A 16,959-nucleotide genomic window follows, 5' to 3' on the forward strand; every position below is an offset into this window, starting at 1 on the left:
TGAGTACCAGAAATTAATATAATTTAGTGTCGGTGGTAGCTACAATAAGTGGTAGTTCCCTCAGCCTGATAAGTGCTTTATGTAGAAGGTATGTTTACAAAGAAACTATGCAAGTACACAGCTCTATTCCACAGGGGTAGCTCTACTCCACAAATAAGGCTTCCTTTTTGCATAAACTTGAGAACTGTAACCTTCAATGGCTAGGGTGGGTCTCCTGAATAGATTCACCAGATTTTTTGGACTTGGGGGGAGGGGGTGTTTAAGGCTTTCTCCCCTTGCTCAGTGAAAGTGTACTCTTGTGTAAACTCACAAGAACGGAACAGTTACCTGGAGGCCTCTAAAACAAATGTTCCTAAAGAAAACATGTCCTGAAATAGGACAGAGATTTCCAAATGAATGTGCCTTCTGGGTAGAAGGTTGCAGTGTGAACCTAATTATAGTGTTCAAATGCCAAAAGAGATATTCCAAGAAGTGCCATCACGAATGTACCAGCAGCAGAAAAACTGCAATCATAATTCAGTGTCATAACTGAATTACTGAATGTTTAATAAAGTCGCAGGAAAATAAGTTTTCCAAGTTTTGTTTCTGATATACTACTTGTTTTGTTCTACATAGGTGAATGGGTTGTAATGAGCAGCACAGCGTCCAGCTGGAGACCAGTCCCTAGTGGTGTCCCCCAGGGGTTGATACTGAGGGCCATACTGTTAACATCTTCATTAATGACCTGGATGATGGGAATTAATGCACCCTGTGCAAGTTCACAGATAACACAAAACTGGGATGAGTGGCTGTTACACCAGATGGTTGCACTGCTATTCAGAGGGACCTCGACAGGCTGGAGAAGTGGGCAGAGAGGAACCTCATGAACTTTAAGGAGAGGTGCAAAGTCCTGCACTTGAGAAGGAGTAACAGCTTACAGGTTGTGGGCCAACCAGCTTGAGAGCAGCTTTGCAGAAAAGGACCCAAGAGTCCTGGTGGACAAGTTGACCATGAATCAGCAATGTGCCCTCATGGCAAAAAAGGCCAGTGGTATCCTGGGCTGCCTTTGGAAGAATGTTGCCAACAAATTGAGAAAGGGGATCCTTCCCCTTGACTCAGCACTGGTAAGGTCACATCTGGAGCGCTGAGGCCAGACTCATCCCAGTAACGTGTAGTGACAGAAAACTACGGGCACGAACTGGAACACAGGAAATTCCACTTGAACACAAGAAAACACTTTACTGTGAGGGTAGCTAAACATTGGAGCAGGTTGCCCAGAGAATTCCATCCTTGGAGATATTCAAAACCTGACTGGATGTGGTCCTGAGCAACTTGCTTTAAGTGATCCTGCTTGAGCAGGGGCTCGGTCCCAGTGATCTCCAGAGGGCCCTTCCAACACTAACCATTCTGTTTCTGTTAAAGAACCTTATTTTTAAGCTGGAAAAAAAAGAAAAAAGGGCGAAAACAACATGACTTATCATACAACATGTGGTAAGTTATAATGTGGTACCTAATTAGTTGGAAAATAGAACCAAGGCAGCTTAGCAAATGGTGAAGTCCTCATCCGTTCAATCATACTAGTTGAAATAAAATTTATATTGGAGACTGGTAAGCAGAAATGCATCCTTTTCCAGATGAAACTGTACTATCTGGAGATGTCAGAGCTGCCAGCTTTCAGCCACTTGCGCACTGCTTTTAAGTACCCTAACCTGATTCAGTCACAATGTGCAAAGCTAGCATCAGTTTATTAGAAATTTCTTGCTAACAAATTACTGATTTTCATGAACTTCTGAGCATCAGATCGGAGGGAGAATTGCTAAAGAAAGTAACTGCCGAGTACTGCTGCAGTCTAATGCCTTAAATCTACTACTACAAAAACCAAAAAGCACAATATTTAAATTTAAGCACCAAAAGCACTGCATAAGCCAAAAGCTCTGAAAACCTGCAAGTTATCTAAGCAAACCAATGAATATCAATTCATTGCCGCACAGCCTATTCACAGCTAATTATTCAAAGGTTCTTTAAGTCTTTGCAATCCAATAGCAAAGAATTAGAACTTTAATTTCTCCTGTTTCAGATGTAGATTATAACAGTATTTATTTATTGACTAGGGAGAAAAGTTATTCATAACCACCCGATATCAGTATATTCTTAATCTCACTGCACTTGGAATCCTCTGTCAAACCTCTATGCCTTCCACCTAAACAGGTGATAAATATTTGACTCATAATATGCTTTCCAGGCATTTTGTGCAACAACTTCATTCTTTTTAAAGGAGTTTTTAATACACAATAATCAAATAGGATGGTGAAAGTCCCTTTCATAGATTCAATACTATATAAAGATAGAACAGGCTACTGAACTCCATTATTTCTTCAAAAGTTGCATAGACTAGCTCTAACACTACAGAACAAACTGACAAACACAGTAAACTTACGGTAGTCATCTACTTAACTGCACCTGCCTTTTTTTAAATCCAGTTTGCAAGTGTATCTACCTCAGAAGTAAGGCCTTACGCTTTACCTACAAACAACAAGTGATCAGATAGCTTCCTCAGCCTACAGCAGTGTTTTAATCTTATTTCTGCTCAGAGGCAGAAAGTTTCTAAAACAGCCAAAGTGCCACCCATTCGTAGTTTAGAAAGTCCTCCTGGTTCAGATTCTGCTACCATGTCTGTATCAGTCTGTGCCACAGGAGTAGCTTTCTGATAAATACCACTCTCCCTAGATACTCTTTTTGGCTCCTCTTGGCAAAGTATCAAAACAAATCTTGCGAATTGGGTAGCAAGCGGAAGCAGCATCTTCACAGCTTGGTAGCTTTGACATTCTCTCAACAACTTAAAGTATTTACCTATACTACCCTTCCACTCAGTACCAAACAGCTGGGGAAATATGTACGAAACATAATCGGGCAACCATTCCAATAGCTCTACAGGAGCTCTACATTGGAGCTCTACAGCTCCAATGGCTCACTGATCTGGTCACGTACCGCATTTAAAAATTAAATACACGTCCTTACAGCATACAGTCTCCTCTCCAGTAGTTACTTCCATCCTTCCAGGACCGCATTCCATTACTATTAACTAATATTTATTAAACTAATATCTATAAAGGGTCATTCTTCAGCCACAGCTTTTCAACGCACAGAGTAGAAAATGTCTTCAGATAAAAATGCTGCTGAGCTGAAAGTAACATTGAAGACATTTGTTTACCTTACCATCAGTATAAAACTGAGTCTTTATCTTAGTCAAAGACTTGACTGACCTCCAGGATTTCACGTTGTCATAAATCAAGACATAAGTGGTAACACTCATCCAACATTTTCCCCCTTGTGTTCTAACATCCCATAAGAGTAAGGCTCTTTACATTAGTAAAATTTGTTTTCGTTTAAATATATCAACAATCTCTTACGACATCAGGTCTGAAATCTGCAGTAACTTAAAACTGAAAAGTATTACTCGAAATATTTTTATATTTTATCTAATCACAATCTCAAGTGGCAAAAAAATCCTGATTTTTTGGTTGAAGTTAAGACTAGGTATTACTGCATGTGAATTGTGAAGCAAGGTAGGAAGTTAACGGTGAAATAAATACTTACAGTCTGGTCCTTCCAAATTGAGATATGGTATGTCCATTACCCTCATAAGAAATAGCCTGAAGCAAAAACAGAAAAGCATCATTAGCAAATTTGTGCCTAAAGAATTTTTGAAAAGCTTTCTCTAGCCATATGTTGTGTCTTCAAGGTAGTTAGAAGATGACTTGATCCTCACAACAATATCTTAAGCTATGTGAATACAAACATACCCTCCACTTCAGTCCAACCCATAGTTTAACAAGTATTCCAGATTTAAGAGTTATTTAACATCATGCTAGTAATTCTACTGATTCAACAAGACAAAAAATAAAAAAAAAATTACCCAAAAAACCAAACTCATCAGTACTGCTGAAAACTTAAAATAAATGGGGAAATGAACCTTTAAAAAGTAGCAGCTTTGTGCAGTAAGAGCTAGCTACATGGTAGAAATGTCTAAGGCCCTCATCTCATCTAAGCTTCCGCATATACTCTCTCATTTTCTGAACACTGGTTCATGCTTTAGACAGAATGAATCTTAAGTTCCTAAAACTGTGTAAGCCACCATGACATTTTTGTGGTGATCAAACAGGCCAACAGTCTTTCACCCTTGAATATGCAATTATATTCTCAAAACTTTCAAGAAATACTTATCAAGTAAGATAAGCTCACATTCAACTATTTCCCCCCCGAATAAGAATTACAAATAGCCTAAAATCCTGTCACAAGCATATGCATGCAATGTATCGCCTTCACTGGAGAGCTAAAAAACCAACCAACCAAACCACACACACACACACCCCCCCCAATACCACTTGTAAAGAGAAAGAAAAATGGAAAATGGATTTTGGAAAATGGACATAGAAGCCAAAGAGCCCGAACTGTGACCTATTGTGATTGACATTGTCCTATCTAATTTCTCCTCTAAGTCTCAGGGCAAATATTGGATAACGTGCACTGTGTCCTTCAGCACTGCAGAACTTGAAGAGACCAATACATATCAGAAACATTAGAATCAATTAACTTTAGAAACTTAGCAATTCCAACATGGTTGAGAGATGACTAAGTTATTTTTACAAAGCAGTTTCTTCTTACATTTAGCCCTAGGCGTCATATAACCTCGGCTTCATTATAGCCATCATCTAAACAGGACAGGGATGACAGCTTGACAGCGAAGCTAGCTTCAGAACACAGTTCCACAAGAGACCAACGATAAATGTCATTACTTTGACACCACCCAGAGGTCCAGAATAAGAAAATACAATATTCATAGGACACGTGCTATAGCTCAAGATAAAATAAAATAAAAAAGAAAGAGATGGATAGACAGACAGAGGGGGACACAAACACACTTAGCAATAAGTTGGGCTTCACTTCAGGCAGTATAAAAATACTAAATTCTGTTTATTACCTATGATCTGTACTCATCTCTTTCTCTGAAATAACGCCAATGTCACTATTAGCAGGAGTCACCACATTCACAGAATGACACAATAGCTGGGGTTAGAAAGGACCTCTGCAGACCATCTGGTCCGACCTCCTGCTCAAGCAAGGTCACCCAGAGGAGGTTGCCCAGAACCACATCCAGTTAGGTTTCAATATCTCCAAGGACGGAGACTCCACCACCTCTCTGGGCAACCTACTCCAGCGTTCAGCTACCCGCACAGTAAAAAAAAAAAGTTTTTTTCTTATGTTCAGATGGAATTTCCTGCTTTTTAGGTTGTGCCCATTCCCTCTCATCCTGTCACTGGGCACCTCTGAGAAGAGTCTGGCCCCATACTCTTGGCACCCTCACCCGCCATCAGATATTGATGCACATTACTAAGATCCCTCCTGAGCCTTCTCTTCTCCAGGCAGAAGAGTTCCAGCTCTCTCAGCCTCTCCTCATGTGACAGATGCTCCAGCCCTTGAATTATCTTTGTGGCCCTTAGCTGGACTCGCTCCAGTAACTCCATGTTTTTCTTGTACTGGGAGCCCAGCACTAGATGCAGCACTCCAGATGCTGCCTTCATTAGCGCTGAGTAGAGGGGAAGGACCACCTCCCGCAACCTGCCGACAACCCTCTTCCCAAGACAGCAGAGGATATTGTCGGCCGTCTTTGCCATGAGCATTGCTGGCTCCAGTACTGCTTTGGTACTCCTCAAGCGCAGAGGTTAAGCATAGCATGCAGTATTTCAGCTAGTCAATAAAATTAACTTAGTCCTCACTGCATGCAGGTTGTCCATCACGATACAGGACAGGAAAGAGTTAAAGAAAAAGCAAGTTCTGCTTATGCTTAGCTTTATGAAGAAAGAGGTTTCGTAGAATTATCAGAACTAACTACTTTAAAAAGTACTCAAATAACTAGTTTATTCTCCTAGATAAGTTTTGATAAAACTAATAATTACAGATGAAGTTTACTAAATCATGGGAAAAAATTCTAGGCAACATATTAGCAAAGCTGCCCTCCCCACAGTTTATCATGTTTAGGAAAGCTAATACTGTCACTGGCAGCAAGAACAGACTTATGCCAAAAACCGCATTTATCAAGACCAGGAATTTTTTTCAACCCTCCAAGGCACAAGTCCTACATTTATTTGTTTGGTCAAAGAAACAGCACTTAAACACACACACACTCTAAAGAGGCAGTATAAGCACCGATTTTAATATTAAACCCGTTTAAGTTTGTTAAGTTTGTAAGTATGCTACAGCAGTGACTACATCTTTTAGCACTAACTTGTAACACAGATTTTGAACACACAATTGTGGCTGCCAGATTCCTCATTGATTTGCATAACATTTAAACTCATAAGGCTATTCTATATGACAACACAGTCCCTAATTTATATTGTATTAACTAGATTCATACAGTTGTAGTTGTGAGGTTGCTCTTCATTACATTAATCCCTACACATTTAAAAAAGCTATACTGACCAAGCTTCATATTTCCTACATTGAAATATATTTCCTGCATTGTCTAGGGGCTAAACCACATGGTCAGTGGACAAAGACATCTATTTCTCAACATATGACAGTGACTTAAGAACTTCGAGATTTTTTTGAGACAGCTACCGGAAAGATTATTGTTTTTGTGGCAACTCAGGTAAAATATGGAGAATGAGGCTATGACCGTTCCACTTCACAACAGTACATGACTAGACTCAAGTAGTTAAGATTTTTGCTCTGCACTGTGATAGAAAAAAGTTTTCACGGCTGTGTGATGACCTGAGTAGAGAAACTGATACAGCTCAAAAAAGAAAAAGTGTTCTTTTCAAAAGTAAAACATCTCACCAATCCAACTCGATAACTAGCACAGACATGTGTCTGAAAGCACAAGGACAGCAATTGTTTACTCCTCCATTGCGACTGAAAAGCTATTTGTCAAACTGCAGACAAGTATATTAACATTCTTTTGGAATAATTTTGCCAAGAAAGTTAAACTCAGATAGGAAAAAATACAGAGAAAATTAAATGATTTGCAATACATGCTAAAGAAACTAGATCCTTGGTGAGACATTCTCCACAAATATATCACAAAAATCAAGCTATTTGCATACACTTCAAACTTCAGTTTATGACATTCTTACATGGAAAACATTTTCAATTTAATTTTTACTTCTATAGAACATTAAACAGGGTGTTTTCATTCCTTTATACCTCTTTTTCCCCCCCTCAGATACATTAGAATGAAAAGAAGTTATCATTAAAAGTTACAGGGGGTGTTCTGAGGGCTGGGGAGCAGAAAAGGAGAAAAGATGTTGCTTTAAATAAACAGGTCAAAAAGAACTTAGAGTCAACTCCAAAGCACATAAAGTGATGTAACGTCCTGATTGTAAGCATTAGATAGATAGCTTTAGATATCAAAACAGAAGTGTCTTCATCTCAAATTGAGAGTGTTCATCAAGATTAGAGGGATTATTCACAACAAGCAACTTTCAGAGAATGTATATATAAAATGAAGCTTAAAAATTAAGGAAATGCATTCCTCCAGAATTCTTGGCTTACTGAGTTGTTTACCATATAACTTACTGTATTATGCCTAGAAGAGCCAAATAACCCTAAGGCAAGGTCTGGTTTTAATCAGTTCCACTCTAACAAGAAGCTGAAACGAAAGATTTTACCTATGTTCCTTGTTAACCTAGGAAGGCTATGCTGGCCACCACCGTTGAATGGCAAGCCAAGAAGTTCCATCACTGTACTGACATAATTAAAAAGGTCAAAACAAACAAACAAAAAAACCCACACCCAAACAAACAAAATCCCCCTTCCTGTGAACGCTAAGTCTGTAAAAATCAAAGCTTGAATTTTCAGTTTTAAATTTACTCCCACTATTCACATCAGTAAAAGCTCTACTTGAACAGAAAACAGTTCCAAAAATCCTATCAGTTATGCCAATTGTTTTTAACTATAGTCACTAAGCTATATTTAAATATTAACATGTAGTATTCAGAGATCTTGAAATTAAGACTTCATAAGGAACCCAAAGAATCATAAAGAACTGTTCTGTTTTAAAGAACATTTTCACAACTTTACCTTGATTATCGTTGAAGCTGAGAATGTTGCTTCTAAATAATTGCCTTAAAGTAGAGAAACTACTCTGTTCAGCTCCTTTCAGGAAAGACTTTTGTGACAGATAATGTAACTTTCACTTGTTCAGCTTACTGTTTGCATGTTGGAGTTTGTGTTTTGCTTGAAGAACATGACTACAGCACAAAGGAAAAGGTTTCCTTGTTCTGACTGCTGCCCACAGGATCAGGTGGAACTTCTGGAGGAAGGAGGAAGATAGGTTTTTTTTCTCCCCAGGAGGAAGGAGGATGCTCAGCTAGGGAGAGCTTGTAGAGCACAAACTAGAGAAAACTAAGAGTAGCAGGAAGCTTGCTCACAGCCCAGAGCATACCTGCAACAAAGCCCCAGAAGCAACATATTTTCTAGGGGCAGATAACTGTGAAACTTGCACAGCCCTGGATGCTATTTACAGTTGCTAAACAGAACAAGTGCTGGAAATAGAGATCTGGTCTGCAAGGATGTAGCTGAACAGAGCAGAGGACTTGTTCATTAAAATATCTAATAGATCTGACTTCTGATACTTAGGGTTTTTTTTTTTTTAAATAAATTGAGTCACCTTAATCTGGTTTGTTACTTTATATTCTAGCAAAAGCTAGCTTTACAAAATAGAAGCCCTGGCCTGCTCACTGGAAGGACAAGGTGAGACAGTCATCTCTAAGCTCTGACTGAGGTCAGGTGATAGATTCTAGTTAGAATCTGGCAAAGCTTCTAATATCATGTAAAAGTAACACCCAGTATATTTTCCAGGCTCCCATGATTAAAAAAATAATACATAGCTTTTCTATAACAAGAACCTACCAGTTCTGAATAGCCACACAACAGATAAACCTTTTTCCTTCTTAACAGTAGTTTTCATTTCTTGCTAAACACCCTCTCCCCCCTAAAAAACAATCCCCTCATACACACACAGCTGTCTTCCCTACTATATTTTTTCTTAATTTTCCCTTTTGTTAAGCAGTGTTAATTCTGAAGTCAAAACATAGCAGTTTTACCCCCAGGGCTTATGTCCATAACCAACTTCCTCTTAAAGACTTTGAAATGCCACTATTAGAGGATTGTCACATTGAGATTCCCTAACTTAATTGACTTCAAAAGCTTAAATTTAGCCTACTATTGCAACAGCTCTAGAAGTCTCAGTTTGTACTTGTTGCAGATATCCATCTCTGGAAAGAACTCAAAGCATTTTAGGTAATGATTGAAGAAGATATACAGGCAACTCCCTCAAATGGCATCTACTAGTTGGCACTTACTTGCCAGTGTTACAGAAAACAATCTGTTACAAATCCCATCTTATAATGAAATTATGCTGATCAGTTCTATCACCACTTTTGGTTCACCGGGCATTTACATTCCAATGAAATGGTCCCTGAAGGTCTGTGCTGAATCTGAGAAATGTACATACGATTTATGTCGTCTGCTAGAATATAGGAAGTTACTGTCTCAAATGTCTCAGTGTCAAGAGAATCAACTAATTGATAACAATATAGTCATTTAGCTTCTAGACCAAAGAAAACTGAAGGTCCCTGACCATGATTATTCTTTGTGTGGGCCATCTGAAGCTACAATAACCATTTTTCTCCAACTTGTATGGGATAGGACAGGATTTAAATGGATTTAACTTTTCCAGAATTTGAAAAAAAATAAGAATGAAGCACTAGCAATTTTTTTTTTTTTTTTTCCATTTCAACTCTTTTCATTTTACGGGACAGGTTATAATATCTTTAGAAGCTTCCTAAGGCAAATTTACAGGCTAAATATGGAAAGATTCAAAACTGTGCATGAAGACTTCTAGATTTCTCAAGTCTTATTTCAGTCCGTTGAAATATTTGCATGAACGTCTAATTCAAAAACAAAATCATAGCATAATCCTATGAAGTATGTGTGTTTGCTATGTCTTCTTAAAATCTGTTTCCTGATACTGTTAATGGCTTTTTGTTGCTTGGACTGATATTACACTAGGGATATTTTAGTTTTTCTGGACTATTTAAATGTGTTCAGTTTTAACTATCACCAGTTTCTGACAGTGCCCTACAAAAACCAGTTTTCCTCTTCAGTTCCACTACTCCCCAAGCTTATTCAAGAAATATTTTCTAAATTGTAAACATATTCTTGACACTACCATGGCCACAGTCATTAAAGCAATGTAGGTTTCAAACATCCTTTTGCAAGTTAGCAAAAAGTAAACCATTCCCTTCATGAGAAAAGATATTTGCTTTCCAAAATCTAGTGTTTTTGCAGCACTACTAGCATGAACCAGAAAGCCAACCAAAAACTGAAGCGTTAAGAAAAATGCCGTTAGCCGTTGATTCAACGCCAGAGTTAAGTATTCTGAGGCTAGCATTCTGTTTAGCAGGTTTTAAATATAGCACTTACTTGTTAAAAAAAGGTTCAATGAGTTTTGATCTAGCAGACACGTGATTTTTCGGAGGACTGAGAAATGAACCTGAAAAACAAGAAATTCAGTATGTAATATGCAGTTACTGATAGCATTAAGGAATAAATTTGGAAAAGACTATATAGATACCTAGAAAATTAGCCATGGAGATGAAGCACAGTCCAGTAATGTAAGCATCATAGCCTGCTTCATGAAGTTGTTCAGAAGCTGTATCATAACTTGGAAACCCTTCTGCGCTTTCTGAGGAGAAAAAAAATAATTTGTAAACACATGCCACAGAAGTTAAAGGCAGTTCTGTATGTTTAGCCACACACTTATTTTGTCAGAGCATAACATATCATTTGAATAAGTTTACACAATTTTAAGAAGTTTTGAACCGAACAGTTTACTTTTTATAGGAATAGGCTCATAGGATAGAAACTCCTTCCTATTAGAAACAGTATTAATCTCCTTATATAGCACTTCTTTCCCACAGACCTCTTTAGTTACTATGAACTATTAACACTAACACAAAAACAACAGGATTCCCATGCAACATATTTCTCCTGACTGTCTTGCATTTAAAAGAACAGACATTCAGGCTCTACTATTGATCTGTTTGCTAAGCATCCAACTGACCTATGGCCAGATTTTTCAAGGTATTTAAACAACGAAGATGGAAATAAGTGATTAAAGGATGTCTTCATTGACAATTTAGGTGTCCATGCTCAGTGTTTGTGTGAAGACCTTAAGAAGCATCCCTTTCCCTCTGAAAGCGGAAACCTTAACAGGCACCTGTTTGAAGAGAAGTTCGAGAGCGCAGAAGTCTGAATAACTAAGGAGTGTTTGCATATCACATTTTTTTTTTAATCATTTAACTTTTTGTCCACTCCCAGTATCATACTTATTTCACCTCTGTAGCTAGCTTAGCTAGCTTATCAACCTCTGGAAAGCACACTCATTGTCCTCTAGAAATGATGTTGAGAACAGGACTGGAAGGAGAAAAGTAACTTTTAAAAGCCTGTTGGGTGACCCTTATATGTTAAGGCTCGCTTTAATTCAATTTAATTTATTGCATTCCACCACAGCAAAAAAAGTAAGACAACTATGAGACATACCCAGGATTTTAAACATTTATATAGAAATATTAGGCTAACTTACACAATAGATATGGTTAAGAAATGGTCAAAAAATTGTCATATTTGTGAAAAGAAACTTAAATCCTAATTTCATATATAAAATTAGAGCAGCAATACATCAGGCCTTTTTCAGAGTCCCTGTAATATTTATTTTTTAAATAAATAAATGAAAATTGCCCAAGATTTAGTTAAGCCATACAAGTTGAGCTTAAAAGGACAATTCTTAGTGCTTAACTTCATCTATTTCTTTAATAGATGCATATCCATATGCAAAAGCAACCACAAATGAACAGTTAGCAGAAGTATTCCAGTATTTTTAAAGAGGTTTTGCTTTAGATGTTCTGAAGTACATTAACCATCTCACATTACGTGTTAATGCTTCTGAGCTGTAAACTTTCATAGTCATATTTTGCTCAAGCTGACAACCAAAAAACAAAAAAAATTTGATACAATAGTTTTATCACCAACAAAAAAGACCACCTAATAGATACCCAATTACATTATATTTTGAGAAGCTACCGGGAATACACCATTAAAAGGTCTGCATGAATCACTATACGCCCTAGATGCGTGGTACTACTCAGGCCTAGGCACCCGCTCATTGCCTGAGAAGATCGTAGAAGTTGAATTTGATTACCCATCTTATTTATCTCTCCTCTTATGATAGCTTAGGTGGATCTGCCCCGCGCGTTCAGCAATATAAAAAAAATTAACACTCATCTTGTTTTTGATTAAGCATACAGACGCCTCCCTTCCAGTTTACTCTACTGTTCAGCATTACCCTCCCTTTTTTAAAATCAGGAGCTCAAGAAATAAATTCTAGACCCTTGATACAATATTTGCCCTTTGATTAAACATCCTTTCATTCACCTCAAAATAAAGTAGGCAGTAAAAGACCTTGACTATTTTCTAGAACTCACATGACTAGTCACTACCATGCAAGTTTTCTTGGTTTTGTTTCTAAAAGCATCTATTTGAGCATTCTGACTTTGATTTGAAGGACATTTATAACCAAATCAAATAGCTGTAACAGTTTCAAGTTACTCCTCAAAATTCAAGCTAAAGATCAAAATGCCATCATTAGAAGATGACAGAACTGTTGTTCTTAGAAATACTTCCATTATACTATCACTTTATCCAAAATAAAGTACAAGGATTTCTACTCACTAATAGCTCTGAATACAACTTGATTATATGCATATTGCCCAAGGTCTTGTTTAAAGTCTATTTCATCAAAATACTAACATGAACAGGGAAATTTACATTTCAGACCCAGAACAAAAAATAATCAAAAAAATTTCTTTCCTCTGAAAAAGGAGCAATACTTTAGAACAAAGAGCATTTTTATGTATCCTTACCAACTTTAGGAGGGCTGAATGGAACCTCTTTTAAACGCTTTTCCAGTTCTGCAAGGGATGTGTTACTAATGATCTCCTGCAAGGAAGGACAGCATTAACTGCCAGTGCCAAGCATACTTTCCCTGGAAACCAAAATCAAACAGGATAAAATGGGTATCTACTGCTGCCACCTCGCGTCCTCTAAGGATTTATGCATAACCCCATTTCAAACTAATACACCAGAGAAGTCTATCAAGACTAGTTTAAAATAAGTTAGCTTGCCTTGCCTACAATATAACATTTGTGTGTTACAAGCATTTAGTTATTCTCAGAATTATTGATAACAGATTATGCCAAAAATCTGGGGTTTTTTTTTGGATCTCGTTCCATACATGGTGTGTGTGGCAGTAGAAGACGTAGCACTAGCAGTAAGGCAAAACATCCTAAATATTAATCATAACGTTTGGAGGCATTTGAGGTGAGAACTGACATGTGCTTGCTGACTGAGCTAGCAGTTTCTACTACATGCATTGTTAACGGTTTTTGAAATGTAAATACTCCTGACTTAAAGTAATACAAAGACAGTAAAAGAAGTCTGACCATCTGAAAGCCGGGGCATTTCAGCAAATCCTAGACTTCATTTTAGTTTAGTTGCTTTACTGAATATATATAAAAAGTCATAACAAGATAGATTATTAGTTTCTTCAAATCAAGCCTAACCCAACTTTGTGAATGTTCTTTGTCAACTAGTAAAACGGAAAAACGTGCAGAATGAAAAGCAAAATAAAATCCAAAAGCTAGCGCAGTCTTTGTTAAATAAAGTTATCTGACATTTTTGAGAACCAAAATTCACTTTGGAGTCAAAGACAGCTGTTATTGTCACCAAGTCTATGGCCTCAAACTATATCAAGAACTCAATAGAGTGAACAAGCTCAACTGATGCATTACAGTGGCATTCCAAAGTCCCACTTGGTAACAACAGCCTAAAACCTGAGCGTCTACGTAAAAAATTACAAACATCAACATAACTATCAAATATAAAACTTGTGATGGACTATTAGTTTGCAGAAAACAAAGTCCTCTATATTACTACAGTAGTATTCAAGACAAAGATGAGATTTTCAGTTATGCAATGCTCTAAAGTAAGTCAGGGAGGTATACAGAAATACAGAAGATGCTTTTGTCAGCATTTTTTTTTTTCCAATCTCATTCATTCCTAAGGCTCTCCCAAGAAAGTGAGAGAGAATAATCATTTATCTCAGTGCTTATTCTTTGGAAGAATAAGATGCATTCTGAAAGAATTTAGAGAAACCCTTTTTTCTTTTGCAGACTACCCACCAAACAGCAGGACACAATAGAACCCAATGATGTTTGGGGATCAATTTTTCTAGACAAATCTGAAGTCAGAAATTCACAATATTCTACAGTTTTGGATAAATAAACAGGTTCGAGGACCTATTTGTTGCGACTCTCCTAGTCGCATTTTAAATAGTGGTTAAAAAAAAAAAAAAGAAAAGAGAACATAATTTGGAATTCCACAAAGCTGTCAAATTACCTTCACACTGGAACAACTACAAATCAGCTGTATTTTACATTTGTAAAAGTGTATATCCTAAACATAAGTTTACATGAGAAAGAGACAAAGCATCATCCACACAGAAAACATTGTTAGCCATTCTCCTCTATCAAAAGCGTCATCTGTGTATGCTTAAGGCAGATTTTTATTGTTAAATCTATAATTTTAACTTACCTTAAAAGGTTGAGTACTTGCCATCAGTTTAGTATCCAATAGCCTAAAAATAAAGAGTTAAAACAAGTCGAAATGGAAGAATGCCCATTTTGCCAAATCTACAAAAATGTTTTGGTGTATCAGCTGTGAAACAGTCATTTCACCCTACTAAAACATTACGCTCACGTCCTACAGCGGCCAAAGCACTCCTCAGCTTTGTCCAGCATGAAAACAACAACAACTAAGCAACAGTAAGAGACGCAAACAATAAGAAGCAAATAAATCTTGTCCCAAATATAGGGTAGATTCCAAACTCAAAATATCATGCCAGAAGCAAGGGGGTAGCAGAGCGGTATCTTTTGCCAAGAAGTGGAACAATAGCACCGCTCTTCTGAAAAGAGATGTTACACAATACATTTTAAGCTAAGTTTATCTAACTTGTTCCAAATTTTACTTCCAGTCACAGTTAGGTTTAGTTGAGTAACAGGGCTAGGATAAACAATATCAGCTTGATAAAACAATACTGAAGAAGTTGCAAGTTTGAACTAAGAACTTACCTGGGAAATACGCACGATGTTACTTCCTTGAACTCACTTAGGTCCTAAATTAACATTAAATCAGAATACAAATTCCAGGTAAGTTATCTATCATCTTAAGACTGATAAACAGCTAATAATAGCTATTACTGCCCAAACAGCTTTTAGAATTGAGATACAGTGACTGAATTCTCACTTCATAAGAAAAGTACTGAGTCAGAATGACTGTAAACACTGCCTGCAGTTTTACCAAATTACAGACTATTTCAGAGCTGTCCGCAATTAGTAAGAGAAATGTTCTATCAGTGCCAATATTTAATCTTATTATATATTTTACACTACCCCCAATACCAACTGAGTAACAGTTTTACTTAAGTGTCTGAAGATATATTCCCAACATTTAATTGGTCAGTGGAATATAAACAGGCACTCAAGGGAGACAGGTTACACTCAAGGTGGATCAAAACCTATGGGCTTAGATCTTTGACGTTTCAAAAGCGCTGATACAATTGCCAAGTACTTATGTTCCAACATGGTCCAAAAAGGTCCCAGACTACATTTTCCCATCTCATAATCAAATCTTTCCCATAACATCCATAAGCCCTTGATGTTTACAATTAATATATCCACCATGCAGCCCATCTCTCCAACCAGACCTTTGGCTTCCTCAGACACTGTCCTCAGTGCCAATAGATTGCTTAGTCTAACAACTGAGTCCTCTTACAGTTATGAAAACATGTTCTTCTTCCCCTCCAGTTATTCTGACATTCCCCCATTTCACTCCAATGAACACCATCTTAAATTTCTGCTATTAGATTTCTTATCATTCTTTAAATTTTACTGAATTACATTAAAAAAAAAAAAAAACAAAAAAACTTTCCCACTTTGTAAGCCACACGGGGACCAAAAAAAAAAAAGCCATATAATGCCACAGCTCCAAGCCAATATCTTAACAAAAAAAAGTTGTCAGATTTACCTCTTTATCCAAGCAGTTTCTGAAGGATCAGAAAGCACAATTCAATTCCAACATTTAATTTGAACATTTTCAAAACGTAAAGGAGAAGACATCAATCCAGCTAAGCTTTCTACATGCGGATTTAAGAAAATAAGGCAGTGGCCCAGAAGTCCCAAACATTAATAGACCATGATACGCTTCCATTCACGGGAAAGTTTAACAATTAGACTGAAGGCAAATACATTATTAAGACATTCATGGCATCATCTGAACACTGACACTCACATCAGGTAGGGGACAATAGAACTGGTGTATAGTATGCATGACATCCAGCAGCATATTGTGTCCAATAACAAGTTTGCCCTGTGAAAAGAAGGTTAAGCATTCATTAGATCTCTAACTGTGGCCTCAGCATGGTGTGAAAAGTACTCCTCCCAGATGTCAGCTGAGCAAAGCTGGGAACAAAGAGAGTCATACCTTCCCACTTGCTCTCCACCTACCCCACAGCCTCCTTCAGTCTCTCAGGACAGCCACCCCTGCTCTTTCTTTTACTCCCTCCCAACTGCTCATCACCACCTCCAGCAGCACCTTGTAACTATGAGAAGCAGGAGATACATTAGAACAACTACTTACAACTTTGTTTCCAAATGTAATCTGTTTAAGATTAAAGTCAAGTGATTTGTCAATTCACCACCTTTTAATTTACAATTTGTACAAGGAATCACAATTTATTCTTTAGGGGCTTTTGGAGCTTGGCATGGCCTCTCACAGTGGAGGGCCTTTCATGCCAGATGT

At 37.4% G+C, this 16,959-nt stretch overlaps 1 protein-coding gene across 3 annotated transcripts in view; it reads right to left on the minus strand.

Annotated features, from left to right (window-relative positions):
- The window catches only part of PARN (poly(A)-specific ribonuclease), a 71,494-nt gene that overhangs the window by 37,482 nt on the left and 17,053 nt on the right, over nucleotides 1–16,959 (minus strand). For all 3 annotated transcript variants that reach the window (XM_068908828.1, XM_068908827.1, XM_068908829.1), the window contains exons 13-19: nucleotides 16,450–16,527; nucleotides 15,231–15,274; nucleotides 14,695–14,737; nucleotides 12,966–13,041; nucleotides 10,619–10,729; nucleotides 10,468–10,537; nucleotides 3,577–3,632 (exon numbers count right to left, since the gene is read on the minus strand). In XM_068908828.1, coding sequence (XP_068764929.1) covers nucleotides 3,577–3,632; nucleotides 10,468–10,537; nucleotides 10,619–10,729; nucleotides 12,966–13,041; nucleotides 14,695–14,737; nucleotides 15,231–15,274; nucleotides 16,450–16,527 — 478 coding nt within the window. The remainder of the gene's footprint in view (nucleotides 1–3,576; nucleotides 3,633–10,467; nucleotides 10,538–10,618; nucleotides 10,730–12,965; nucleotides 13,042–14,694; nucleotides 14,738–15,230; nucleotides 15,275–16,449; nucleotides 16,528–16,959) is intronic.

The sequence above is a fragment of the Struthio camelus genome, chromosome 15 (genome assembly GCF_040807025.1).
Source record: "Struthio camelus isolate bStrCam1 chromosome 15, bStrCam1.hap1, whole genome shotgun sequence".
NCBI classification, from domain to species: Eukaryota; Metazoa; Chordata; class Aves; order Struthioniformes; family Struthionidae; genus Struthio; species Struthio camelus.